The 25,894-nt window shown below is 38.4% G+C and overlaps 6 protein-coding genes and 1 non-coding gene across 8 annotated transcripts; 3 read left to right on the forward strand and 4 right to left on the reverse strand.

Annotated features, from left to right (window-relative positions):
* Window positions 1–49: 49 nt before the first annotated feature.
* On the reverse strand, window positions 50–3,543 carry LOC111790219 (phosphatidylinositol:ceramide inositolphosphotransferase 1). The gene is made up of 12 exons (XM_023671068.2): window positions 3,403–3,543; window positions 3,185–3,274; window positions 2,382–2,468; window positions 2,200–2,268; window positions 1,794–1,874; window positions 1,600–1,671; window positions 1,366–1,426; window positions 1,143–1,242; window positions 965–1,060; window positions 834–880; window positions 631–752; window positions 50–530 (listed from the first exon to the last, which is right to left on the reverse strand). Exons 1-12 carry the CDS (start codon window positions 3,433–3,435, stop codon window positions 450–452), a joined length of 939 nt encoding a protein of 312 aa, XP_023526836.1. The 5' UTR covers window positions 3,436–3,543; the 3' UTR covers window positions 50–449.
* LOC147793041 (uncharacterized) lies at window positions 3,431–8,054 on the reverse strand. 2 transcript variants are annotated; one of them, XM_087122348.1, is made up of 6 exons: window positions 7,672–8,054; window positions 5,869–7,456; window positions 5,599–5,783; window positions 5,409–5,497; window positions 4,418–4,486; window positions 3,431–3,511 (listed from the first exon to the last, which is right to left on the reverse strand). In XM_087122348.1, exons 2-3 carry the CDS (start codon window positions 7,438–7,440, stop codon window positions 5,646–5,648), a joined length of 1,710 nt encoding a protein of 569 aa, XP_086978474.1. In that variant the 5' UTR covers window positions 7,441–7,456; window positions 7,672–8,054; the 3' UTR covers window positions 3,431–3,511; window positions 4,418–4,486; window positions 5,409–5,497; window positions 5,599–5,645. The 2 variants fall into 2 exon arrangements, with proteins under 2 accessions (XP_086978474.1, XP_086978475.1); XM_087122349.1 differs by lacking the exon at window positions 7,672–8,054 and having other exon boundaries at window positions 5,869–7,647.
* Window positions 8,055–9,240: 1,186 nt separating this feature from the next.
* Window positions 9,241–11,230, reverse strand: LOC111790220 (uncharacterized). The gene is made up of 5 exons (XM_023671069.2): window positions 10,879–11,230; window positions 10,513–10,797; window positions 10,109–10,394; window positions 9,874–9,993; window positions 9,241–9,772 (listed from the first exon to the last, which is right to left on the reverse strand). The coding sequence occupies exons 1-5, from the start codon at window positions 11,200–11,202 to the stop codon at window positions 9,660–9,662; spliced, it is 1,128 nt and encodes a 375-aa protein (XP_023526837.2). The 5' UTR covers window positions 11,203–11,230; the 3' UTR covers window positions 9,241–9,659.
* Window positions 11,231–13,660: 2,430 nt separating this feature from the next.
* On the forward strand, window positions 13,661–14,908 carry LOC111790221 (universal stress protein PHOS32). Its single transcript, XM_023671070.2, has 4 exons — window positions 13,661–14,053; window positions 14,141–14,250; window positions 14,314–14,432; window positions 14,539–14,908. Exons 1-4 carry the CDS (start codon window positions 13,732–13,734, stop codon window positions 14,627–14,629), a joined length of 642 nt encoding a protein of 213 aa, XP_023526838.2. The 5' UTR covers window positions 13,661–13,731; the 3' UTR covers window positions 14,630–14,908.
* An 873-nt stretch (window positions 14,909–15,781) lies between these two features.
* TRNAD-GUC (transfer RNA aspartic acid (anticodon GUC)) lies at window positions 15,782–15,853 on the forward strand. Its single transcript has one exon. It is a non-coding gene; the product is annotated as a tRNA-Asp (tRNA).
* Window positions 15,854–18,759: 2,906 nt separating this feature from the next.
* Window positions 18,760–21,309, forward strand: LOC111791571 (protein NRT1/ PTR FAMILY 5.6-like). Its single transcript, XM_023672961.2, has 4 exons — window positions 18,760–19,088; window positions 19,286–19,503; window positions 19,687–20,231; window positions 20,312–21,309. Exons 1-4 carry the CDS (start codon window positions 18,935–18,937, stop codon window positions 21,183–21,185), a joined length of 1,791 nt encoding a protein of 596 aa, XP_023528729.2. The 5' UTR covers window positions 18,760–18,934; the 3' UTR covers window positions 21,186–21,309.
* A 36-nt stretch (window positions 21,310–21,345) lies between these two features.
* Window positions 21,346–23,184, reverse strand: LOC111789967 (glyoxal oxidase-related protein). Its single transcript, XM_023670710.2, has one exon. The coding sequence runs from the start codon at window positions 23,138–23,140 to the stop codon at window positions 21,533–21,535; it is 1,608 nt and encodes a 535-aa protein (XP_023526478.2). The 5' UTR covers window positions 23,141–23,184; the 3' UTR covers window positions 21,346–21,532.
* Between the last annotated feature and the right edge of the window lie 2,710 nt (window positions 23,185–25,894).

Consider the following 25,894-nt stretch of genomic DNA (forward strand, 5'->3'; position numbering starts at 1 on the left):
AAAGCACATATCTAGATAGCCTTCTACCTTTAAAAACAAAAACAAAAAGTAAAACTTTCAGTAATCTATAACAATGTCGACTTTGATGACTTGATCATTAAAATTTTTTTTACAGTAAACTAAGTGAAATTCGAAATAATCTAAACCAATGAACTACGTTAGATGACGTTAATTCCTTGATCCAACTAAGAGAAAAGAAGAAGGATCCAGTCCTCTTACTTCCTGCCTAAATAATTGCCAAATGCAAATGGCAATTTTCAGAAGAAAAAAATAAACAAAGAAATGGGACTGTAAGAAAGTAAATCTAAATACGGCATTTCCCAATAAGAGAGGATAAATAACAGATTTTACCGGTCTTGGGAAAAGGAGGCAACCACAGGCAAGGAAAGCCATTAGTCTACATTGTAAGAAATAAACAATCCTCCACAAGCAGTTCTGTGTTGTTTGTGCTACGCCCCATTCATCGTGGTATTAACATGGACAGCGTTCCCATCTTCAGGAGTCTTGCCATTTACTTGAGTCCTCTGCCTCTGAAGAACAAACAAAAAACAACAAAGAACAACGTAAATGTTAGAGTGGTTTTACAGTCCCAAATCCAAAAGGGAAAGGGAACTATTCACCATATTATACCCTATCAGTGGGGTCTACGGAATTCCCATTCAAGAGCTTGTGACTCTCATCTCGGGTCTTGGTATCTCTCTCTTTGGAGCTCAATGGTAATAGTGCAGTCCCATTGGTACGATCAGGCAACTCTGCAACATGAAAGCCCAATACATAAAAGATTAAACTTTCTACATCAGGACAACCAACAATCCATGATTACAAAAACTAACCTCGTAATTTCTTGTCCACAAAAAACACCACCAAGTTAACAGTATACCTATAGAGAATCAACCGTTTGTGTGTTAGTGATAACGAACGATATGGAAAGATCTGAACAAGAACACATCAGTGTTACGCTTACCATGCAACCACAACATCTACGGTGTAATGTTTGCGGGATGCTATAATCAACAAGCTCTGAGTCACAGCAAGCAACCATGCCAATTGCTTCATAAGCCTGTAGTAACGAACAAAAACAATTTTGGTCTGCATGCAACATTACAAAGACCGAAACGTATTAACCATGGATAAGCAAGCACCTTTGTGTGCCATATTTCTGATAACTCCGCACAAAAACAAGAGTGAAGATCATGTGTGATGAAAAAATCAAATCACCACAACCGTATAATACCCCCCTAACTGCATTGAACCAGCAATGTAAGACTCGTAAAAAAATCAGATTAAAAAAAAAAGAAAAAAACACAAAACCATGGAACAAATACTCTTGACTAATAAAGTACAAATAGACTACGAAATGCTTACAGTTCATGAATAGAACTTCATAGGCATTATCTGGAGGAGGCAATGTGGCAAGTCTTGAACCCTGCATAATACAGCCAGAGTTCATAAATTATCCCGTTTAAACAATCATCAAATTTTACTGCTACACTAGGAATTATGCCTCTTACAAATGAAAATAACCAACACATAAGGAGAATTTAAAAAAAAAAAAAAAAGTAAATTAGTACATCACTACGAATTTTTTAAAAAATGTACCTCACGACAGTGATAGTTTGGACCGGGCAGCTGTGTAGAATAAAATGTTAAGATACGAAGAATTTGACAACCCTGGTGAAAACAGATTCAATCATTGAATTAGGGGATGCAAAAATGTTCTAATGTTTTTAAAGCAAGATAACCAACTCGGATGAACAATGAGAAATTGGTATGATAAATGCATGAATACTCACAACTAAAAATGCTAGAACCCTGCACCACAAGAGAACTGTATAGATCTTTTTGCTCTTGAGAATAAAAGGGTGGAAAGACCACTGCAGTTATTTTATTAAACAAAATCCATTAGTACACCTAAAACTGCAAATAATGGGGAAAAATAGAAAGTAAATCAATCAGAGGGAAACATAAAACATAGCTTCCCATGTTAATGCATAATTATATTGTATGGGTGTAAAAATCTTTTGAAAACAGGAAACCAGCTAAACAGACCCATTAAGTCCAAAAAGAAAAAAAACATATTTGACATAATTATATGTCTTATAAACATGAAGAGAACAGAAGACCGTTCTGATGAAACCATTAGCTCAGAGTGATCAGTAAACTAAGATGGAAAGAGGGCATCACCAAGATATCACTTACCGCAACAAAGGATAAAAATATGAATGTGAAAAGAGTCTCACTGAGGTAAGCTTTGTCTTGTCCTAACTCCTACATATCAAAAAGCTCATATACTTAAACAACAACAACAACAACAACAACAAAATAGAATAGAAGAAGATAAAAGATGGGAAAAGATAAGGATGAGAGAGATCAGTACTGACAGGGAGAAGGAAGAAACCAACATCCTGAAGAATTGGACCGGGACGATGTATGTAGTGAACTCCCCGAGCAGCAACTCCATGTATGTACTGACGAGAAGAAAGATGCTCTATACATTAGACATATAAGAAGACAAAATGACAAAATCCTAGAATACAAGATCCTATAATTAGAATGCTGTATCTTAGAGGAGAAGATATGATCAAGAACCTGCCTTCAGAACAGTTAGCTAGAGAAAACATGGTTTAGAGGACATTTCCTACAATTCTGGACAATGGAGAGCGCATATTTTTACCTCCTTCTCTAAAACCACTAGAATTATGAATTAAAGCCATCCACATGCTTCAGTCATTGATTACAAAAGTTGCATTTCCAAAAGATGATAAAAGTTCAGTCGTCACTTCTACTTTGGATTCACTGGATGCATATATTAGATGGAAAACTTTATACAATTTAAAAACTTGGGACAAATTACGTGTTCAAACTTTACCGGTTCCAAATGTTTGGTTGCATAATAAGAAACAAATGATGTAGATTCATCAAAGTACTAAATCAATTCGAATTTAAAATATAGACGGTTCCAAATGTTTGGTTGCCATAGAAAGGATCTTGTTTCCTTCTAATTCTTTTAAAACGAAGCCTGGCGAATAATTATTCCATTGGGAAGAAGATGAATGGGCAAGGGCCCACAAACAAGCCGACCAACATTATTTAAAAAGAGGGGGAAATTTTTTTTTTTTAAAAAAAAAAAAAGTAAAAATGGTTTAATGCGAGATGATTCATTGAAATAGATTGAAAGAAATACCTGAAAAATAAGTCCACCAAGAAGGTACTTCCAGTTGTCGATGAGAAGGCTGATCTCCGTACTAATCTCTGCGCAGAATCTTTTCCATAGCTTCTCACAGGGAAGAAGGAAAGAGGAAAAATAAGAAAATATGATTTGGAAAGCAGCAGCAGCAGCAGCAGCAGCAGCAGAAGGAGAGGCAGAAAAATGTGAAATTTTGAATCAAGAAACCAACCTACCTTCGACGCTTCGCGACCAATGTAAAGATTCATTTTGAATGGGCGTAACCACCGCTTCCATATTACTTCAAACCCAAACTCTGAAGGTCAACATCGCGAAGTTCGATATCTGGTTAACAATGCGTAGAAATCAATCCCAACCCAGAAAAGAAAAATAAAAATGAAACCGAACTCCGGAAAGCGCGGCAAAGTCAAAACGAAATGCCGGTACCGGGAAATCCAGATTGAAAAGAAAGATCCAGTTCAAAATCAAGACCCAAGTCAGGGATTGCAATGGAAAAGCAGCAGAAGGGGAAGCGATGGATGAGAAAGAAAACAAGGCATTAGTGAAAGAAGAGAGCCGAAAGGGAAAGAGGGCCCTTTGGATTGTTGTATGATAGTGGGTGTGTGGTGGGATGGAAGAAGAATAAGAAGAAGAAGAAGAAGAAGAAAAAAGGCGAAATTGATGGAAGAAATGGAGAAAGACAGTTGAGAAAATGAAAGAAGAGGGGGGTGAATGAAGAAGGGGGGAAGGCTGCTTGTTACTACAAAAACAGAGAATATGAAAGAAAGATTTGCCGTTCTGGCTCTGACCTCTTCCTCTCTCTCTCTCTCTCTCTCTCTCTATATATATATATATTATATATATATATTCTTTTTCTGTCTATCAATATAATAATATTAAATAACCGGAGACCCCAAAAATTAATTTTAAAACCTAAATTTACGGTGACTTCGAGAATTTTTTATTTTTTTTATTTTAAATACAAACTTTTAATTCTAATATATATTCACGTGAAAGTTTGTATAAAAATTAATATTTTTATTATTTATTGTCAATAATAAAAATAGAAGGCATATATTCTCCCAAAGTCCAGCCAACTTCGAGAAAGGAGAAGTTAAATTATCTACGTTGTTTCTTTTTTTTTAAGAAAAAAAGAATTGAAATGGATATTAATTAAGAAAAAGAAAATGAGGTATAAATGAGCACTATATTTGTTTATTTAAAAGAAAAACAGTTGAAAGACAAAGTTACCTTTTTAATTCTTAATTCGGGAATAAGAGAGGGTTTGAACCCGTCGTGTCGTCCCGGTGGCCTGCAATGCTTTGGGTTTGCAGCCCAAATTAAAAAACAAAAAGAAAAGTTAATTCGTAAAATGAGGAATATATATTATTACAATACAAATTTTGTATTTGTATTTCCCAAAAATATCTCACTGTTAGTCCAAAGAAACCTTGAAAATAAAAATGGAAAAGGGAAAGGAAAACTGAAATGGAGGAGTCAAGTCCACGCCAAGGCATTTTTCGGGTTTGGAGGACTTGACCATGTTGGACCCCACGAACGCTTCTGCCAGCGTCGAGAGGAGCCGCGGATGATATCTTGGCCTGCCATTCTTTTCCTTTTTTTTTTTTCCTTTTTTTTTTTTCCTTTTAATAAACAAATTAATATAGTTGTTCACAAATTATATTAGGGTTTAGGGTTGAATTTTGTAATTATGTCCCAAAACGTTGTTCTCACTTGAAGACAATATAGTTGTCAATTTATGAACAGAGGGGTAAGGCAAAATGGGTGGTTGTGGATGTGTTTAAGAAACTTGGAAGTATGAACAGTCGAGTATTTTAGGCATTTTAGTATGGGGGGGTGTCAGGTTTGTGGTGGAGGTGAAGTTATTATTAGTAGAAAAGAAGACAAAAGAATCTTGTAATTTGTAAGGCATGACAAGTCGGAGAGGAAAAGGATAGGTATACTGAATAGTAGTGCATTAAAAGAAAGTAAAAAAAGGAAAGGGTTTGGGTGAGAGGCTGACACACAAAAAAGCGGAATCTGAACACACACACACACACACACACACACACACACACACACACACACACACACACACACACACACACACACACACACACACACACACACACACACACACCAAAACCCAACCAAATTCAACACAACACATGATTCCAAGACAAGCAAGATGCAACCAAAGTTGAAAGCCCAACAACCTTAATTCTCAGTTCAGAAGGCATACCAGGTGTTATTGCTCGCCCCACTGAATGCAAACTCTTTGGGCACCAGGAGATGGTGTCTGCTGCGTCCACCCGGGCATGAGGGGGATATCTGGTTACGATAACCCCATAACGACCTCAATGATATGTCACATGTTTGGACTTGATTTGGATTTGTCAACCAAGCAAAATATTAGATACAAGGAAACAAACCTAATTTTCACGGACTGCATTAATTCCATTAGTATTGGGATACTTCATCATTTTTTCTGACCATTTAGAATTGTAACACATACGAAAAACGCCTGTAACATAGAGATGGAGGAATCGAAACAAACTTCAAAGAACCCACCCTTCAAGGGTGTCATGCTGAACACGGGCTTATCTTGTTCATCTCCCTGAAACAAAACAGAGAGTCAAGATTTTTAGTTGACTAAAACGAAGCAATCAATCAAATGTTGTAACCAAAATTTAAAGATTTACCTGAACAAAAAGTTGGAGGCACTTGGAAATAGGACACGCCTTGGATGTAATTAGTTTGTTCGGAATGGAAAGCACACGCAGTTTGCAACCAATATCCCAACCACCACAGTCGCAAACTCCGCCAGATCTCCACCTATTGATCAATGTGGAAGGCTGTCCGCTGCTTGGTGACCCATGAACATCCCCTGGAAGTATTACTACACCATTATCCTCTGACAAAAACTTCATGCCATTCTCTATCAAAACGTTACAACTTTGTTGCCCATCATGTTTCGAGTTTTCGGTAGGAACCTCTAAAACAATGGCTGCAAGTTCTCTACTTTTTATTATGATTGCTGATTCTGGATCTTCTGGTCTCATCTCAACACCAAACAAAATCGATTCTGTTATACATTTACCGTTGCTGTATTCATAATCGGAATTCATTTGCATTTGTCCAATGACGTTGCAGGCATAGCCATAACTTCTATCCCTATTCCCTGGTCGTTTCCAACCACTAGTCTTACTTTTTATTTCATTAACTAGGTAGAATGTATAACAACTCTGCCCTGCTGCTCCATTCTTCCCACATGGGGTTAAATCTTTAGCCGTGGCTACAAGCACATTTCTATTGTTATCCACCAATAATTTAAACAACGGAAAACCATTCATTATCGTGAACTGCAAAAGGCCCTGCATTGGTGATTCAGCATGCTTCTTGTCGCGAGCACTGCCTAGACCGGTTGGGCAACGGCCTAATGAGTTGACGTTTCCTTCAATAGGATGTTGAGGATTTGAGGATTTATGCTTCAGTATTGGCTTCATCAACCTTGTAAAAGGTATTTTCTTTCTATCTGAACTCTGTGGGCAACTGGTATTTTCAGACATCACAGGACCAAATTTGTTTGTATCTGAACTACCTGCGCAACCGGTAAGCTTAATGTCCGAGTCTCCTTTCTCTGTTTGTTTACCTCCATAAGGTCTCAAACATGAAAGTTGTGCGGTAGTATGACAGAGCAGAGGATGTTGCATTCTGCCCATCATTGGATTATTAACGTCAGCTAAAGAAGGCAATGGACATTCAGATGCGAGGAGAATACCGGGTGGAGAAAATATTTCTGAATAACTCATCGTCCCACCTGAACGCTTTGTCCTTTCTTTTTGTTGCATCAGGTTTGAAACATTTCCCTGTGATGAGGATGATGTGCAATTCCTTTGTATTTTTTTCCGCCCCTTGATTGCAGTATTTGAACAGCTAGCAACATCTTTAGCTTGCGTTGGACAGCGAATATGGTGGTGCTTCCAATTCTGAAGCCGTGTCCAGTCCAGAACCCCAACATTCAAAACCTTGTCTTGGAGATTTTCTAGTCTGCGTGTATGAAGGAGATAAGCAGGCAAGTTTGACATATGCCTAACAACTTCGTCCTCTCCTATTGGACTCTGTTCGACTCTGTTAGCTTGGCGGTACGATGTTTCCCGAGCAATATTGGTCCCCTTGGTTGACACACAATACAAGTCGCTACGCGGTGGAACAGAACATTTCGAGTTATGGCGGTGGCTTGAACTGTTTCTCAGCTCCAAGCTGGATCCCATGCTACAACAGCAGAGACTGAAAAATAGAACAATGTTAAAGGATGTTAGTAAAAGATCAAAACCATTATAACCGTGAACATCCTCAGTTTCAAAGGTTGGATTAATCAGAAATTCCCCCTTATTTAATCACATTGAGGAGTGCAGTTCCCCCAGATAAAGACAAAGGAAAGCAATCATTGCCATTTTGGGAATGAATACAAGGACAATGAGGAATGTGATTATTAGTATTACCTGACCAATCAACGTGAAAACGGAAGCAAGACGCAAAAGGAAAGCAATCATTAAGCATTGGATATGTCCTCAAACAAGCAAAAGAGATGAGAAGAAGAAAGAAAGAAAGAAAGAAAGAAAGCGAAATGTAGGATGAAGAAGATGAAGAGAGACCGACGGACCTTGAGAAATCCAGGAATGCAAGGTTCGTATGAGGAGAAGCAATATGATGAAGTGAAACTGGTAGATCCCGATAAGGAAGAAAGGAAACGAAAACAAAAAGAAAGGAATCAAAACGTCCTAATCTGATGTGGATTATAAGCAAAGCAAAGAATTGCGGCGGAAATGAAGAGAAGAAAAGAAAAGAAAAGAAAAGAAAAGAAAAGAAAATAAAGGAAAAGGCTGAAGCGCGCCAATTAATTAATTAATCATTCTTTCTCCACTTTCGTTTCTTCGCTCTCCTCCGTCACGAACGAAACTCGTCAGCGAAAAAAACAAATTCCAAAACCGAAACGCACCGTTTGACACTGAAAAAAACAACTTCGGTCCTGCATGGCAACGGGAGGAGATGAAGCATGTTAAAATTAAAAAAAATAAATAAATAAATAAATGATATCGGTTTAAATTACTACCATGTCCTTCTTGTTTCCTATAAACGGAAGGGAATAATAAATATTTTGTTATGTTACTCATACAGACGGCGTTTTAAATTCCATTAGCACTCCCACGCATTACGTCAGTGAACCACACGCGCTTGTAAAGCGTGAGTGAGGAAGTCAGGAAGAAAAGAAAATTTCTTCCTTTTGTGTTTGAAACCCCCCCGCCCATCGTTTCTCCACCGATGTGTATGAAAAGGACGTGTGACCCTAACACCGCCACGGGCGCCGGAAAGACGGTTGTGTCACCGGGTGGGACTAAATGGGGTAAGGTGCGCGTAAATGGGAAACATCCATAGTGCGCGCCATGTGAGGGTTGTTATTAAGTGAGAGATGATAGTTGATATCACTCCCCCAGATTAACGCCATCCGCCACTAGGCCCCCACTATCTCCTTTTCCTCCTATTCATAAATAAAATCTCCGTGCTTCCTTGGTAAGGCTTATATTTGGACAACTATTACCATTCTATTGCACCCATATTTACTTTTGCCCTTTTGTTTCTTTAAACCCAAATAATTCGTAAACACAAGAGCTGCCACGTGAACAAGTTTGTGACACGTACGTGGCCTACGTCATCAACTTTGAATATCTAGGCCGAACGGGCAGAGTTGGGCAGGGCAGGCAAGTGGGGAAGGAGATTCTTCCCTCTTAAGCCAACTATATATATATATATATATATATATATATATATATATATATATATATAGTATATTCTCTACCTCTCCTACTCCTTATCCATTTACGCAATTATTCTCTTAGTTCTAATTAAACAAATTAATTAACCGTTATTATAAATCCATCGTTTTCAATCCCAATTCAAGTCAAGCGAAACAGCATAAAATTATGAATTTCCTGTTCTTACAGACAAATAAAGAAAGGAACAGCTGAAATAGAGTAATGCGAAAGGATTATTATTAGCATTATTATTACTGAAAATGTGTTGGTTGGGTATACGCATAACCAAGTGGGGGAGGGGAGGGAAGACTAGAGAGAGTCCCAAAAAAGTTCCTTTTGTTTTCATTCCCAATGCACATGCCTTTTATAGAGAATCTAGAAAAATATTTATTGACACAAAAGAGGTGGAAAATACCCTCTTTTTTCTTTTCTTTTGTTCATCAGTTTGACTGAGTGACCCAAACTCCCTCACCCAACAAACAACAAAATAAACTTATATAGCTGCCTTGCCTGCTACCCCTAAAACCCATTTTGTTCCCTATTGGAATCCCCCCACCAAAACCTTCTTATTTTTCTCTAAATCTAACCATAAAATCAAATGCACCGCCTTCTTTAGTCGTCTCCTTCCTTTACCAATTTTGAATTACTTTCATCATATTGCGTAACTTTATTTCGTTTCAGTATGTCCACTCCTGGGGAAGCTTGATTTCATGGTCTGTTGGTAACTGCCCGCGGCCGTTTCGTTTTTCATAATTTCCACCACGGTTGATTTGCAGCCTCAGGAGAACATCTACACAATCACAGTAACGAAAACAGAAATGATTCGATCAATTTGTGGAAGCTGGGGAGGGCTGTGTTCATAATAATTTATGACGGAGCATGTAATTTTACCGTTCTCTGAATTCAATCTTCCGCCACCCATGGGTTGAACATGAGGCTGACTGCAAATATCCTCGAGGTTAAGGTTCAGGGCTTGCATCACTCTTGCAGGTACCAACACCGTAGAACAGGCTGTGGATAGAAAAAACAAACTCATGATTTGCTTAAAACATTACCCAATTCGTGTGGGTTCTTAATTTAATGCTCACTTATCATTCTGCATCAGCATGCTTGGAATTTAGATTACCTGGCTTTCTGCGTTGCTCAGATTGAGTGCTGCTATGTCGAGGCAAAAATACACCAGTTCCAGCGCATTCCCTTTTGCCTCCTTGAGTTCCGAGAAACGGAGCCCTCGTTCCAGAGCCCTGCGGCGGCGGAATCCAGGCAGATGACGACAATCCCCGACAGCCCCTCACTCCACTCTGAACCATTACATGGACCTGTTGCCGTTGATACCCTGCAGGAGAATTCATCTGCTCACCGACAGTCAAGTTTTGTCGCTGCATAATTTCCTTCTGATTCAGGTGCGAAACCTGCCAAAGAATATGAGCCCAATAAGGAATCATAATCGATTACTACTTCAACACAAGTACAGCTAACCAGTCGACCAAATAATTTAAACGCCATAAAGGGGTTGGTTAATATATTTACTTGCATAGCCTGCAACTGCTGGTAAAACCCGGTACCATGGCTCGAGTTTTTCACTGGAACAGAGACTTGAGACGTTCCTCTGTTCTGTGAAATAACACCACGACTCTCATTCATTCGCATCCTCGCAACTTCCCCTGCAGCCGCATGCAGCAGATCGCATGTAGCTGGAGGAGATGGAACTTTACAATTACTCTTTGGACTACCACGACTGGAAACTTGACTGCAACCACTACCACTCCCCATGTCGCACAGAGTCGACTGCGGAGATCCGGACAAGAGGCTTGTCTGAAAAGAAAAAAACAAATCCACCAAAATTAGACAAAAATAACACTAAAAGAAACAGAGCAATCAGGTCCGAATTGAAACCTTAGAATTATAAGAGTCGAAACCGTCATCAATGGTTGATTGAGCCATACGGAGAGTAATCCCAGCGAGACAATCCTCCTCGTCACTCTCCGTCTCGCTGGAACCCTTCAACGATTCACCGGGAGAACTGAAATCCGAAAACCCACCAAAAGTCCCGAACTCAAAGGGGAAGGAAGGCCGTCGAGGCAGGAAGGGAGTGGAACCCAAGCAGTTTAGGTCACTGTTTTTGTTGGTAGCACAAGTGTTCCGGGTGGGCATATTATCGTCATCAGCAAGAAACTGAGGAGGAAGCCAAAACTCGCCGTCGTCCAAACTGTCAGCCATGAGCAGCAAGAAAGAGAGGAAACGCGAAGCCTAGAAATTGTGAAAGACGGAAGGGAATAGAAGAAGGTGAAGAGGGCAGAGATGCAAACGAGAAGGATTCTTTATAGAAAAATGGAAGCGAATTTTTATAGAAAAAAGAAAATAAAAAAATAAAATAAAAGAGTAATGAGGGGGGTCGTGGGTGAGTGTGACTACGTGCATCTTGATTTGTAAAGCGTCCCTTCCACAAGGCTTGCGCCAGTTGGCCTTGGCGCCACTATATTATTAACCTTTTGTTTTTTATTTTATAAAATATAAAATATAAAATATAAAATATAAATACCCTCTTTTAAAAAAAATAATATAAAAAAATTAAAATTACATTAGTAAACCGTAGCGTGAAAATAGGCAGCCGCTCTGCACGAGGTGAGATCAGTGGGTCCCACTTGGACCGCCTTTCCATTTTACATTTACCGTTAAACTAAACTAAGGGAATGACGAAAAACCCTAATTTGTAAATTCAATATTTGACATCAACAACTTTTTTTTTTTTAATATTATTTTTTATTTTCGTTATTTTAAAAATCTCATTGCATGCCATAAATTCTACTTGATTTTATGTGGTACGAATTGAATTTCATTAAAATTTGGATGGATATTATTCTCGGAGTGTATGAATATTTATACTTTTGTCATCCTATTTAATTGATTCCAAATACAGTTTTATGACATTCAATGCATTGCCTATTGTACCCAACATTTTGAATATTCAAATAACTAACCCAATACAAACTTTATTTAATTTAATATTTTTAAATAGAAAGGTAAATTTGGGAAACCGCGTGGCACGCTCCCCAGCACCATTCTTCAGTTTCATGAAACATTAATGGGAATAAGTGTGAAGTCAATTTGAATTATGGTCAACGACTCATTTGGCAGCTTGTTGGATGTTTTGGTCTTAAACAAGTATGAAATTAAATTGCCTTTTTTAAATGAATGTTTAATTGGAGTGGGAGTTTAGTGAGTCGGTGGTGGGTCACCAAAATCTGCTAAAACGACGGGGGGAAACGAAACGGGGATAGAGGGCGCCGGAATTACGGGAGATATTGGCCGCGAAATAGGCAAAAGAATGGCGCGTAATTTAGGCTAATTACGCCGCGCCACGTCACGCCACGAAGTCGCCTAACCTTTTTATTCCCTGCCTTACTGGCTTCCAACAATCACAGTATTCCAAATTTGGGACATTGAATCAGACACTAGATTTGACTTTTGGTTGCAAGTAGAGGACGACAATCCTACTCATAATTTAAAGAAAAGAAATACTGTTGCTGCAAGATCTAAGTATTGTCGGAGAGTTTAAACATAACCATAACTATATTACAATACCTAACTGGGTTGGGAAAATAAAGCAGTCAAAGAGAAAAAGAGAAATAAAGATGAAAATGAAGTGGATTCCAGCTCTGCCTCTCTCATACTCCTCATAGCCTTCTAATTTTCTATGCCTAATCCCACTCACGTGCCTCGCACAACCCCAATTTCAGACAGAGAATTCAGAGTGACGGTGGCCGACACATCGTCACATTTAGTTGTTAGAGACGCTGAGGGGTTTGGCAACCAATTTTGTTTCTAGTTACAATCATTTAATTTTTTTTTTTTTTTTATCTTCCTCGTCGCCGACATCAATGGTAGTAACCGGACGGCCGGACTTCCCGTTGTTTAATAATTTGAAGGATTTACCGAAGTCAATACATCTCATTGAAGCCTTACACTCCTTTTGAGAATTATTTTTGAATGGTACTGTTATTATAAAAAATAAAAAATAAAAAATAAAAACATTTTACATCTACATTAAAAGATTCCTGGGCACGTGTCACTGGCATGCTTTCCAAATGTCTACAGACCACTACCCCTTGCTATGCCATGCTAGTGACGAGAATTTTGTTTGACAGGCTGAGATCGCTAATGGGTTCGGAAAGGCCCATTCCACGATCTACGCGATGGGCCGTAAACGACATTTCTCTACACACAGCCCACAGGCACGCAGCATGAAGTTCGGCCCACTTCCTAAATCATCCATTCCCTGAAATAACATATAATTTTGAACAAATTCAAAACTGGAATTAATAGTAAACTAAAAAATTAGAAAAGAACAAAAAATAGAGAAGAAAAAGGAAAAGCGATATAATGGTGATGATGAGAAAGGACAGCACCGGAAGTTTCCGAGTAGTTGCGTCTGCATATACCAACAAGCCATCTAAAAAAATTAATTAATTATAATATTTGTTTATGAAAATTTTTATTCTATGATCATTGGTCGTGCCTCGTATAACTTTACGACTAAATAATATTAGGTGGGAATTTATATATTACTTAAAAATTACTTACAAATTAAACCAATTAAATTTTTATTTTAATTTCGAAGGAGTAATTCAGTAGGGGGGGAAAACGGGGGCGAACGGCCCATTGGAGTCCGAGTTCCAGGTAAAAGGAGAATGATTCGGGTGAACCGGAATTGAATTGCTGAGTGATCTGTACACGTGGACGGCAGAGATGCAATTCCATGCTTCCTTCTTCTTTCCCCTTCACGTTTGTATTACCAATTTAAACGCAACTTCAGGTCTGCGTTGTTACTTCCCTTGCGTTTTCGTTTTAATCGCACTGTTCCCATTTCACGAAAAGAGAAGAAACGCCACAAAAATGGTAAAGGATCGGAAGATCGGAGTGGCTCTGGATTTCTCCAGCAGCAGCAAGAATGCTCTGAGATGGGCCATCGATAATTTGGCAGATAAAGGCGACACTCTCTTCATCATCTACGTGAACCCCAATTCAGTTAACGAATCCCCCCATAAGCTCTGGGCTGAATCTGGTTCTCGTCAGTAATCGATCCTCTTTTTTTCTTTTGATGTTTTCTCATACTCACTTTCTGTAGATCTTGATGATCTGTTTGGGTTTTTGCCAGCTCTGATTCCCTTATCGGAATTCAGACAGCCTGATGTTTTGAAGAGCTATGATGTCAAAGTCGACATGGAAGCCCTCGATATCCTCGACACTGGCTCTAGACAGAAAGAGGTACTCACTTTGATTTTGAGCTCTATATTTTAGATGAAAGGTAAAAGTAAACTGCGATTTCAGATTCAAGTTGTGTCGAAGCTGTACTGGGGAGATGCGAGGGAGAAGATTGTGGATGCAATCGAAGATCTGAAGCTGGAGTGTCTGGTAATGGGAAGCAGAGGACAGAGTACCATTCGAAGGTTTGTCCTCTTTTTCTTCTTCAGATAGTGAATCGTTTATTGAAAATGATGAACAATTGTTTACGTATTTTTTGGGGAAATTTTGTGTTTGGCTGATTGGAAACAGGATTCTGCTTGGGAGTGTTAGCAACTATGTGATTACTCATGCTCCTTGCCCTGTTACAGTGGTGAAGGATTCAAAATTTGAGCATAATTAAGGCGTGAAATCGGTGATAGGAGGGGGGTTTTGTTGTTTGTTGATTAAGAGCATGCCCAAACTCCTGAAGTTGTAGAAAATGCTGTTTGTGTCCTTGAAAACGTCGCTCCTCTCCCTGCGCTCTTATATTTAATAATTGCCCCTACCCATACCCTCCTACCCATACCCACACCCATACCATCTGAGATTTTCTTCTGGACTGCGCCGCCGCCCTGTTTATGTTTCTTTACTGAAAACATTATTATTATTATTATTACAATGATGCTTTTTAAGAACTAAACTACTTCGTTTCGTTTCGTTTATTTATTTGATTGCTTAATTTGTTCCAATTATTTGATTGCTTAATTTGTTCCTAATTATTCCTTGGATTCCGAAAATTTCTTTTTATTCCTTTGAAAAATTTAAGGTTATCCTGAATTTGACATAATCAACTGGATTTGGTTGTGTTTCAACTCCATATTTTCAATTCAAGTTTATCGTATAACATGAAAGTTGGGCCAATAGTGTTTGTTTTTAAGTACCCACATGAATGACTTCCACCCTAAATCTTACTGCTTGTAAGCAAAATATGAGTATTGTTTTACCCTTAAAAATTTACAAGGGCATAGGGACTTGAAACCGGTGTGGCGCTATTTTGGTCTTAATTTTCGCTAACAACGGTCCAAACTTTCATCCCATTTTACAAGTTCTTCATCTCTCGCTTGCCATGTGTTCAACCACGTATCAATAATCATTTCCTCCTCCTCTAATCGCACATATTAACTAAGTAACAAGGTTTTTCTTTTGATAGATATTTTTATGAATGAAGATATATTTTTTACCTATAATTCATGATTATCTCTGTAATCCCACAACCATGGCAACAATCCTCGATCTTTTTCAGTTTGGAGTACCCAGAATGGGCATGAGGACTCAGATTTTGCTGCTAAGGACCCATTAGAAGATATTAGAAAATAGGAACTATTGGATGTATTTTGCCTTTATTTAAATTTAATTCTCATTTTTCATTTTAATAGCAAAAATCTTCTTTCTTTCACTTTTATTTAATTCATTTTATTATTATTTTCATAAAATTAATAATTTTATACTTCAAAACTTTTATTAGTTTTATGAATAAAGTAAATTAAACTAGTTTCAGATGACTAACAATTGCGTCGTTGTAGTATAGTGGTAAGTATTCCCGCCTGTCACGCGGGTGACCCGGGTTCGATCCCCGGCAACGGCGATCTTTTTTCATATTCTACAAAATCAAATTTCAGACAAACTTAACGCACGTTTTTACCCGGGTTCGATTCCTGGACATCGCTTTTTTTTTTTCCTTTTTTTTTTTTTTTTTGAATTTGGCAGTTTCCTTTACACCTTGTAATATATATGTATATTGTTTCAGAACAAGTCAAGAATATAATCCTCGAGACGGTAAATTAACCTTTTTTTTTTTTTTTTTTGTAGTTCATTTTAGGGTAAATTTTATTACTGAAATCTAAACAAATTATTTATAATGTTTATGAATTATGATAATGAAAAGAGGGGTGAAAATGCGCTGCTTGCAAATGGGCAGATATCTGATGAGATATTCTACCATTCAATTTATAAAGTGGTGGGCCTGAGTTATGAGGCCCACGATACTGAAGACCCAATAACTTGCGGGGAAAAACGAAGTGGACCCAAACTGTGGGCTAGGAAGTCCTTAGAATTGGGTTCTTTGAAGCCAACATTAAATGGCAGAGATTCGTTGAAGCCAACATTAAATGGCAGAGATTCGTTGAAGGCAACATTAAATGAGCTCGTGCTTGAATTAGTTCCACAATGCAATCCATTCCACGACATCCTAACATCACAAATTATAATAATAAGAAGAAGAATAAAAATAAAGTCAGTTTTAGTTGTATGAATAAAATTATTGAATTTATCACGTGCACTTTACAAACAACTTTTTTTTCTTCTTCTTTTCTTTATATAAAAAAAAAAAACAATCTCCTAACTTTTCACTTTGTGTGTTAAAAAAAAAACATTTTAAAGAGAACCCACCAGTTTAAAATCTCACATTTTGTAGAGTTTGCAAGATAAATTTTTTTTTAATATCATAATAATATCTATTTTATTTTAGTTTTATCTAAAATATCTCATACCAATAAAGATAATTACTTTTCGGTGGATCTTCCTTTTATTAGAAATTAAGAGACCTTTCACTCTTAAAAAAGTTATACCCGTTAGCTAGGACTCGGTCATAATATGACGGATTTAGTCATTGACTTTAATATCATTTACTAGAGCATCTACATGTTATGTTCCTTTCCATAAAAGCATATATATATGATTGATTTAACGAAAATGAGAATAATAATATAAAAAATGTGTAAATATAAAAGATTGATTATAAGTATGAGAAAAGAATAAGGGGGAATCAATTGAGGTAGAGGGAAGTGTAAAGTTGGAATAAAAGCAAGAACATGCAAACCCCAAAATGCCAGAATTTGGAAAATTCTCTCTCCATTTAACTCTCCTTCCGCGCAAACTTGAACAGAAAGCTCATAATAATAATATTGGCAACTTGGTCTGGTGGCACAGATTCTGAGAAGTGGAGGGATTGTGACTGATATGGATCTCCCACTCAACTTCACACAAAATGGGTTTACTTCTTTCTTTGTAATATGATACCATATCCTATGCTTTCTTTCCATGTTTTGGTGTGATTTGTTTCACCTTTCAAACCTACCTATATAGATCAAACTAGGCAACATTAATTTCACATGCCTCAATTCCTTTACCACTTCTATTCCAACACTCCATCTATGATTTAGCCTTCCCCTTTTTCATATTGGATATATTGGATACATCTCAACCTGTAATGCGACGTTATCTTATCAAATCCAAAACTAATATACATCAAACAACTGGGATCTTGCTTGTATACCAAAACAACCTCAAATTATCTACATTGCCTACTTTCTCCACACAATATCTCAATTCCACACGTCCATCAATCTGTTGGTTGTTGGTGGGAGTGAGTGAGTATTTAAATAATAAAACAAGGTTGTAAATATAGAAGGAATGTGGTGGAATATGATATTCAAACTTGTTTTAGTTCATTTAACATGTTTAAATTTGAGATGGTGACAGCAAAATCTTCATTTCAACCTTTCCTAATATTCCTTTCTTTTTATTTTCATATTTGGCCATTCACACCGTTCCCACAAATCAACTGACATATAAATTAATTATCTAAATTGTCTTTTCCCACCAATCTAGGATTGACCATTGTATATACATCAATTATATTTTATTATAATTATAATAGAATATAAAACATAAAATGGGATATGATTCTATGAATATGAGACAATGGAAAAAACACATTCTTCTACCTCAATATAATCTTAAATGGTTTTTAGAAAAATTGGAAAATATGTTTAAAATGTTTTTTTTGGTAGAATAGTTATTAATCATTTATAATATTATATTTAGGGTAATTATTATACTGAATTTAAATAATTAAATAATGAATTCAAAAAACGATAACTGCACAAAAAAGCATGGATTTAAATGGATAAATGAATATTAAAGCATGGATTCAATATTTTTGTCCATCTTTATACTTTTTGACAGACAAGAAGTCTATTACCTTCACGTATATGACAAAAAAAAAAAAAAAAAAAGAAAAAACATCCAACCTATTGTATTCTTAAATCACGTTTATACCATTCCATACACAATTTCAAAAATCTACCAAGTAAATTGATATAAAACTGGGTTAGGTTGACCAGACTCAATTAAACTAGGTTAGGTTGGATTAGGGCGTGAGGCTAGACTGCATGGGCCAAAATAGGCGCTAGAAAATACATTGTAAACAACTGTTTTGATAGCACAAAACTCAAAAGGAAGAATTGAGCATTAATACATTTTTTTGGTATTTTAGCCTTGATTTTAGTGATAATTATGTATTGATGTATTGACAACACCCTAAGATGGAAGTAAGTTAAGAGGAATTTGAAATGGACAGGGTGAGTTTAATCAAAACATTCAATATTTGATGCCAAACAAGAGCGTTGGTGTGGTAGAGATTTGAATCCTATTTAAGGAAGCCAAAACCCCCCATCTTCCCTCACCATCTCCACTCCCTATTATCGAGAGGGGAAAAGCAAAAACCCATAACCAATACCAAAACAAACCCACAACGCCTCTGTTATTCCTCTGCCTTAAAACCCCATCCTCTTCAACCCAATACTAAACCACTTCAAACCCAATTCCTTCTCCCTCTCTCACTCTCTCCCAGTTCCAATCTCCGAGTAACCAAAAACACAGCCAAATGGAAGCTGCAAGGGAAACAGCAGAATTTGCAGATGAGCCCCAACAACACACCCATGACGACAACTTGGTCTATGATTCTTCTGTGGACCATAAAGGAAAGCTTCCTCTTCGAGCTTCCACCGGCGTTTGGAAATCTTCCCTCTTCATCATCGGTAACCAATACATACTAACGCCTAACCTATTTTAATCTTTACTCCAACAATAAAGTTCACAAAATTCTGTCCTGTTTTCTTTTTCTTTTTTTATTTGGGTTCTCTTCTTCGCTGCATATCTTACTTCAAAGCTTCGCCTTTTTCATTTAGCATGATGAGCAGTGTTTTAAAATTGTTAATTTTGGTATAATTTGCAGCTATTGAGTTCAGTGAGAGGCTGAGTTACTTCGGAATAGCGACGAGTTTGATAATATATCTCACAAAGGCCATGCATGAGGACCTCAAAACAGCGGCTAGAAATGTTAATTATTGGACTGGTGTCACCACTTTGATGCCTCTCTTTGGTGGCTTCTTGGCCGATGCTTATTTGGGTCGTTACTCCACTGTCATCCTTTCAACCGTCATCTACCTTTTGGTAACTTTTTTCTTTCAAATTACTTACATTTATAAATCATTTTAACAACGAAACTACACTAAATTATAGGACCTTTTGATATGATAACACTAGTTATAGTTTCCATATAAAGAAAGAAATATTTGAATTTTTAGTGGAAGGACATTTTGGTTAAGACATTGTGACATTGGTGTGAAAAAACAGGGGCTGTCGCTGATGACATTGTCCACTTTGGTACCGAAATTGAAGGCCTGTGGCAGTGAAATATGCAACAAGCCAAGAAAAGTGCATGAAGTTTTGTTCTTCACAGCGATCTACTTCATATCTGTTGGAACCGGAGGCCACAAACCATCGCTGGAGAGTTTCGGAGCAGACCAGTTCGACGATAACCACCCAGAAGAAAGAAAGCAAAAGATGTCGTTTTTTAATTGGTGGAACTCTGGGCTTTGCGCCGGGATCATCTTAGGAGTCACTGTAATCGTCTACGTTGAAGACCATTTGGGATGGGGAATTGCTGGTGTCATTCTCACTTCGATTATGGCCTTATCCCTCGCAGTCTTCCTTTTTGGAAGCTCTGTTTATCGCTACAGAGTACCCTTAGGCAGCCCTTTAACCCCTCTCCTCCAGGTCGCTGTCGCTGCTTTTAGGAAGAGAAATTTGCCTTATCCTCCACACTCCTCTGACCTCTATGAAGTTCAGACTGCTGACAGGTTTCAGGCCAGGCTGTTGTCCCACACAAAGAAGCTTAAGTAAGATCCCACCCCCAATTCACAATTTTCAATTTAAACTTGATTTGGTAAAGCTAATCCGAAGTGTTTTTCACGAACAGGTTTTTGGACAAAGCTGCGATCATTGAGGAGGGAGGCAATTCAGATGAGAATCGGGGACCTTGGAGGCTTACAACTGTTACAAGAGTAGAGGAATTGAAGCTGATTCTGAATATGATCCCAATTTGGATAGTTTCTTTGCCATTTGGAATCGTGGTGGCACAATCATCCACATTCTTCGTTAAACAATGTTTGATAATGGACAGAAAAATCGGGAGCAGTTTCATAATGCCCGCATCGTCCATGTTCTGTTTGGCTGCTCTGGGCATGATCGTCTTTGTTGTCATCTACGACAGGCTACTTGTTCCATTCCTTCGGAAAACCACAGGCAACGAGAGAGGCATTACCATACTCCAAAGGATAGGAATTGGGATGGTTTTCTCTTTCATGACTATGATTGTCGCAGCTGTTGTGGAGCGAAAGAGACTGGGGCTACTAAAAAACGACCCAACAGGAGGGAGTGCGGGTTCGATGAGCGTGTTCTGGTTGGCCCCCCAGTTTATTATCATCGGAATTGGAGACGCGTTTGGTCTGGTGGGGCTGCAAGAGTACTTTTACGATCAAGTTCCTGATTCCATGAGAAGCCTTGGGATAGCATTTTATTTGAGTGTCAGCGGGGCCTCAAATTTTGTTAGCAGCTGGCTCATTACGATTGTGGATAACATCACCAGGAAGAGCGGCGGCCACAGTTGGTTTGGGGTGGATTTGAACACTAGCCGATTGGACAAGTTCTATTTTCTCCTTGCTCTAATTGTGGCTGTTGACTTGTGTGTTTATGTCTTCTTGGCTCGCCGTTACACCTATAAGTCCGTGCAGAAAACGACCGTGGGCGCTTGCTCCGACGCCGACGCCCCAGACCCAAGCTCAGCGGTTTGAAATATATTCTGTTGCTTTCTAATAGCTTTTAATTTTATTTTCTTTTTTTAATGTATTTGTAAGTGGAGGCTTTTAGATTTGCTGATTAATTATTCCACATGTATTTAATTTCCAATTTATAAATGGGTTTCAAAAAAAATTAATCTATTTCTCGTATCTGTAAAAAACTTAATAGCAAGGGGCAATATTTATATATTAGTTATGGAGCAGCTAAAATTACATTTACTTTGTTCATTTCTCATAATCTAAAATCCCATTCGCTCATCTTATTATCCACAATTTGGAGAATCCATTTTCATTTCTCACGTCGACTTAAAGAAAAATTAAATAACAGAAAAGAAAAATCATTAGGGCGATAGATGTATCCAGCGGGCCACACTTGGCACGCCTTGATTCACTGCAAACGCCATGTAATAACCAGGTGGAGCCACCATCCCGTTCGCAGGAGCAGTACACCCGACCCGGTACACCCCACCGCCGTTGGGAACACTCGCCGTAACGGCCAATTTCACCAACCGTTGACCTTGTGAGAACGAATGCGTAGCAAAAGGCGCACTCGCCAAATTGACTTCAACAACCCCCACTACAGGTAGTTGAACCGACACGAGCACGTCAAAAACGGCGCCGTAACCCACCGTCTCCGGAATTTTCTCAATAACGGGTCGAATATTGGCTCTGTCGGCCGATAAATATTCCGGCGAGAATGCTTCAACTCGCAACTCCGTCGGGAATTCTGCCTCGAATTTATAGAAGTAATGAGGATTACTACCAGCAACCAAAATCCTTCCATCAGGAATCAGATTAGCGGTAGAGTGGTACATTCTCGGAACGGTTCCTGGGTTCAACGTCATGAACCGCAACCCGGCCGGTTGGTCGGGTCGATACAGAACCGGATGCAAACACGGGTCCGAAGCCTGTTCGAACCCTTGAGTACCCGCTTGTGCTCCATTAATAATCACCACATCGCCGGTGGGAAGCATCACCATATCGCCCATGATTCTTCCAAACGGCATATCCTCCATTTCCCAAACTGGGTTCGAACCGGTGGCTTCGATTCGTCCACAGCTTCCGTGAGCCGGAGTGTCGGTGCTTCTCTGGATAAACGCACCGTATTGAGCCCCCCCGCAAATCACTACCACAGCATTTGAATGATCAGCTTGAAGAGCGAGCATAACCGACGATCCAGCGGATGGGTAATTTCTAGGCCCACCATCCAACGGTGGATAATCCCTCACTACTTGATCACTCTCGTGATCATACAAAATTGCTCTGTTATTAGCGAAGATGAAGAGATGCCCATTTGGAAGAAGATGAAGGTAAGGGTATAAATTATCCATCTGACCGTCCTCCACGTCACCCAAGAAAGGTAAATTCACCGCCCCATTTTTCCTCGGAGGATAATACTCGACGGTGTTGGCTCCCCTGCCGCCGACGATTATGACAGAACCATCCGGTAAAATCTGATTCGTAGCATACCATCTCCCATCGGCTAATTCCGGTTCCGAGAGCTCAATCCAGTCACAAGCACCATTTGGTTCGCAGGGTTGAAACTTCCGGAACTTTCTGAGGCCGTCAATATCGCCGCCGGTGTGCAAGAGAGTGCCATCGGGGAGGAATTGGCCGGAGGAGCACCATGTGTCGGTGAGGATCGTCAAAGGACGGATTTGGTTGGTTAGAAGGTCGAGGACGACGGAATGAGCGTAGCAATCATGCTTGAGAACGGCGTCGTGCCGATCGTTCCGACAATGGCCTTTGCGGAGCATCTTACGAGTTGGGCCGATGTTGGTCCGATCCAAGAGGACGACGGTGTTGAACCTTGTGACGGCGGTGTGCATGGAGGCGATGCCAGCATTGGGAACGAGAAGCTCCCACGTGCCAGGAAGAGTAGCACGTGTGGAGATGATGGAGAAAGCAAAGGAAAGAAGAAGGAAGCAGAGACAGAGAGGGAAATCCATTGGGCAGAGTGAGTAACGAAAGTGAGCAACTCCGGTCTTGAAAAAGGAGTTGCAGAATGGAATTATTTATTTATTTAATTATTTTTGTCAATTTTAATAAAAATGGCATATTTTTAGGAGTTAATTACCCAAATTGAGGTTTATCTGACAATGATATGAATAAGGAGGCAAATATTTAGATGGAAAATATATGGATATTAATTAAACACAACAAAAGGGAAAGGATAGGGTGGTCATCAAATCATTGACATCAATTTGATTCCACTATGAAAGTCCCGTTCTTGGTTATGCAATTTTAATTAAATATCATAATACAACTGGATTGGGCCCTCCCCATGTTACCCACTCACCACTCGCAATCACTTCCCTTCCCTTCCCTTCCCTTTAAACTTAAGCTTTATCACCAATTAATTTTAATCAAACTTTAAGCTTTTGCTTCTAATTTCATTCCCTTCTTTCTACAATGCTTCGAGAGGCGATGAAATACCATATTCCTTGAAAAAGAATCCAATTCTAAAGAAAGAGTAGGGGAAGGCAGTTTTTTTGGTTTTAAAAGCTCTTTGTTCTGTGCTAAAGCCGCTCGCCGCCACCACCCACTTCCGAGAATCATTATTACAAAGTCACGCACTTGCCATAGCTTCACACACGTTGGGCTTAGTTATTCGATTGAAGGAGCCCATTCAATGTAGGAATTGGGGTAGCAGGGCCCGGAAATGAAACCGGCCCATGGAGGCACCTAAACACTAATTTTGTGGAGACGACAAGTGTGCAGGTGAGGGGTTTGAATTTGATTTGATGGTTAGATGTGATGATGAGAGTAATTAGGATTAGGGTTAGGGTTTATGTAGATATGGGGAAAGTATGATTAGTGATAATTAATTAGGTAGAGCATAAAGTTGGATAGGGTAGGGTCAGGAAAACCCAGATGCTTTTGATTGGGTTGTAGTATTAGATTAAGAGGTAGGTTTTATGATTCTCCAGTCTCCTTTATATTTATTATCCTATACTTCCTCCTCTCGGCTCTCCAGTATCTAAATTTTATGGGATGAGAAGCTGAAATTAAATGCAAAGAAGAGGGGGATTGGGATTGGGTCCCAAGAAGAGAAGAGAAGAGAAGTAGGATGGAAGAGGTTGATTTTGATTTGATAAAAAATATATTTCGGTTAGTGTGAGGAGTGTTGGCCCTACCTACAGTGTCCCCTTACATCCCCTTGTTCCCATCCTGACGCCATCACTTCCCCCCCTCAGCCGTCGCAACAGTACCATCCTCCTTTCCATTTTTGAAACACACACCCAATATTATAACAATCTATTTATTATGTGTTTTCTCATACATTTTAGAAGATGGCGAAACTCATGGAATTTAAAACTCAACAACTGTTGTTTGTGGCGTTTCCAAAGACCGATGCCTTTTTTCAATTATTTATTTATTTCTATTCACGCTGGTAATTGTGAAAGTAAATAAATAAAGCAGTACGGACACTGTTGGATGGTAAGTAAAGTTCTAACTTTCTCTGCATCAACACTGAAACACCGTTCCGTCCATAGGCGCCAACTTCGGGCGGGGACTTTGCCTTCCCCCTAAGCAAAAGATTTGCATTATATTTTTATATATATTCCTCTCTCTCTCTCTCTCTCTCTCTCTCTCTCTCTCTTCCAAAATTAATTAAAAAAAAAATTAAGAAAAAACAGAGTGCTGACTGAGAAACAATAGAGGATGACGACGATGACCTGAACATCCCCAGTACCCCTCCCAATATTAAAAAAAAAAACACTACTTTTCCCACAACTGCCACGTGGAAAACACTCCCTGTAGGTTTTGATATGGTCACCATGCTACGTGACTTTATACGCTCACACTTAATCCATTCATATTTATTTATGTTTTTGTTTTTGTTTTGGGTTGAATGGTATGTATGGTTTAGATGATAGATATGAAAAGCTGACAAACAAAAGAGAGTAAATGATTTAAGGTAAAAGGGAGTGAGAGTGAAAGCAAACATATCTTCATAGATTTTAGCCCATCTACATGTTCTTGTTTTTGGCCTCAAATCACCCACCACAACCCATTAACATCCACATAAATTTAAGATATACTTTCATTTTCTTGTTGCTTTCAACTAACAACACTTCCAAATATTCTCCAATTTACAAAAAAAAAAAAAAAAAAAAAAAAACAGAGAGAGAGAGTGAAAAGGCTGGCATCTTTCCAAAAAGATTAAAAGTTTAGAGGATTTGAAATACCCAGAAGTTAATACGAAGAGACAAACAAAATACAAAACAAACACACGGGGGTTTCTGATCACAACATATATATATATATATTTTTTTAAATTTAAATTCTGATCTCCAAGTTCATCACTAATTTCTAATTACTTTTCTAATCTCCTTCTAGTTGTTATAGAGTGGTTTTGGTGGGACCCATTTTAATTAATTAATTAATTAATTTTTTGCTAATGGTGGTTCTTAGTATGGAGTTTTAGTTCTAGTCAAGCTATCACATCGCTGTCTTCAAACTTTCTCCAAATTAATGACGCTTCCGATATTATATTATTTTATTTTATTTTATTTTCTTCAATTTAATTCAATGAAATGAAAAGAAAAGAAATGGTCATATTATTAATTGTTTTTAATTATGTAATTATCCAAATAAATGTTATGTTAATTAATAAAATGAAAATAGTTGTAAATGGAAGCAAGAAAGAAGAAGGGATGGCCCAGGAAACCCACACCCCACACCCCACACCCACTCTC

Source organism: Cucurbita pepo, chromosome 3 (genome assembly GCF_057944985.1).
Source record: "Cucurbita pepo subsp. pepo isolate OVF chromosome 3, ASM5794498v1, whole genome shotgun sequence".
Taxonomy (NCBI): domain Eukaryota; kingdom Viridiplantae; phylum Streptophyta; class Magnoliopsida; order Cucurbitales; family Cucurbitaceae; genus Cucurbita; species Cucurbita pepo.

Excerpts from the sequence above, each read along its gene's own strand:
- LOC111790219 (XM_023671068.2), bottom strand. The coding sequence starts at position 3,435 with ATGAATCTTTACATTGGTCGCGAAGCGTCGAAG. Across the intron at positions 2,469-3,184 it reads TTGGTGGACTTATTTTTCAG|TACATACATGGAGTTGCTGC; the intron begins GTATTTCTTTCA and ends TCTTCTCGTCAG. Across the intron at positions 1,243-1,365 it reads TGAAGTTCTATTCATGAACT|TTAGGGGGGTATTATACGGT; the intron begins GTAAGCATTTCG and ends GGTTCAATGCAG.
- LOC147793041 (XM_087122348.1), bottom strand. The coding sequence starts at position 7,440 with ATGGGATCCAGCTTGGAGCTGAGAAACAGTTCAAGCCACCGCCATAAC. Across the intron at positions 5,784-5,868 it reads GCCTCCAACTTTTTGTTCAG|GGAGATGAACAAGATAAGCC; the intron begins GTAAATCTTTAA and ends GTTTTGTTTCAG.
- LOC111790220 (XM_023671069.2), bottom strand. The coding sequence starts at position 11,202 with ATGGCTGACAGTTTGGACGACGGCGAGTTTTGGCTTCCTCCTCAGTTT. Across the intron at positions 10,798-10,878 it reads TCGACTCTTATAATTCTAAG|ACAAGCCTCTTGTCCGGATC; the intron begins GTTTCAATTCGG and ends TTTTCTTTTCAG. Across the intron at positions 9,994-10,108 it reads TGAGCAACGCAGAAAGCCAG|CCTGTTCTACGGTGTTGGTA; the intron begins GTAATCTAAATT and ends TTCTATCCACAG.
- LOC111790221 (XM_023671070.2), top strand. The coding sequence starts at position 13,732 with ATGCAATTCCATGCTTCCTTCTTCTTTCCCCTTCACGTTTGTATTACC. Across the intron at positions 14,251-14,313 it reads CTGGCTCTAGACAGAAAGAG|ATTCAAGTTGTGTCGAAGCT; the intron begins GTACTCACTTTG and ends CTGCGATTTCAG. Across the intron at positions 14,433-14,538 it reads GGACAGAGTACCATTCGAAG|GATTCTGCTTGGGAGTGTTA; the intron begins GTTTGTCCTCTT and ends GATTGGAAACAG.
- LOC111791571 (XM_023672961.2), top strand. The coding sequence starts at position 18,935 with ATGGAAGCTGCAAGGGAAACAGCAGAATTTGCAGATGAGCCCCAACAA. Across the intron at positions 19,089-19,285 it reads ATCTTCCCTCTTCATCATCG|CTATTGAGTTCAGTGAGAGG; the intron begins GTAACCAATACA and ends TATAATTTGCAG. Across the intron at positions 19,504-19,686 it reads CAACCGTCATCTACCTTTTG|GGGCTGTCGCTGATGACATT; the intron begins GTAACTTTTTTC and ends GTGAAAAAACAG.
- LOC111789967 (XM_023670710.2), bottom strand. The coding sequence starts at position 23,140 with ATGGATTTCCCTCTCTGTCTCTGCTTCCTTCTTCTTTCCTTTGCTTTC.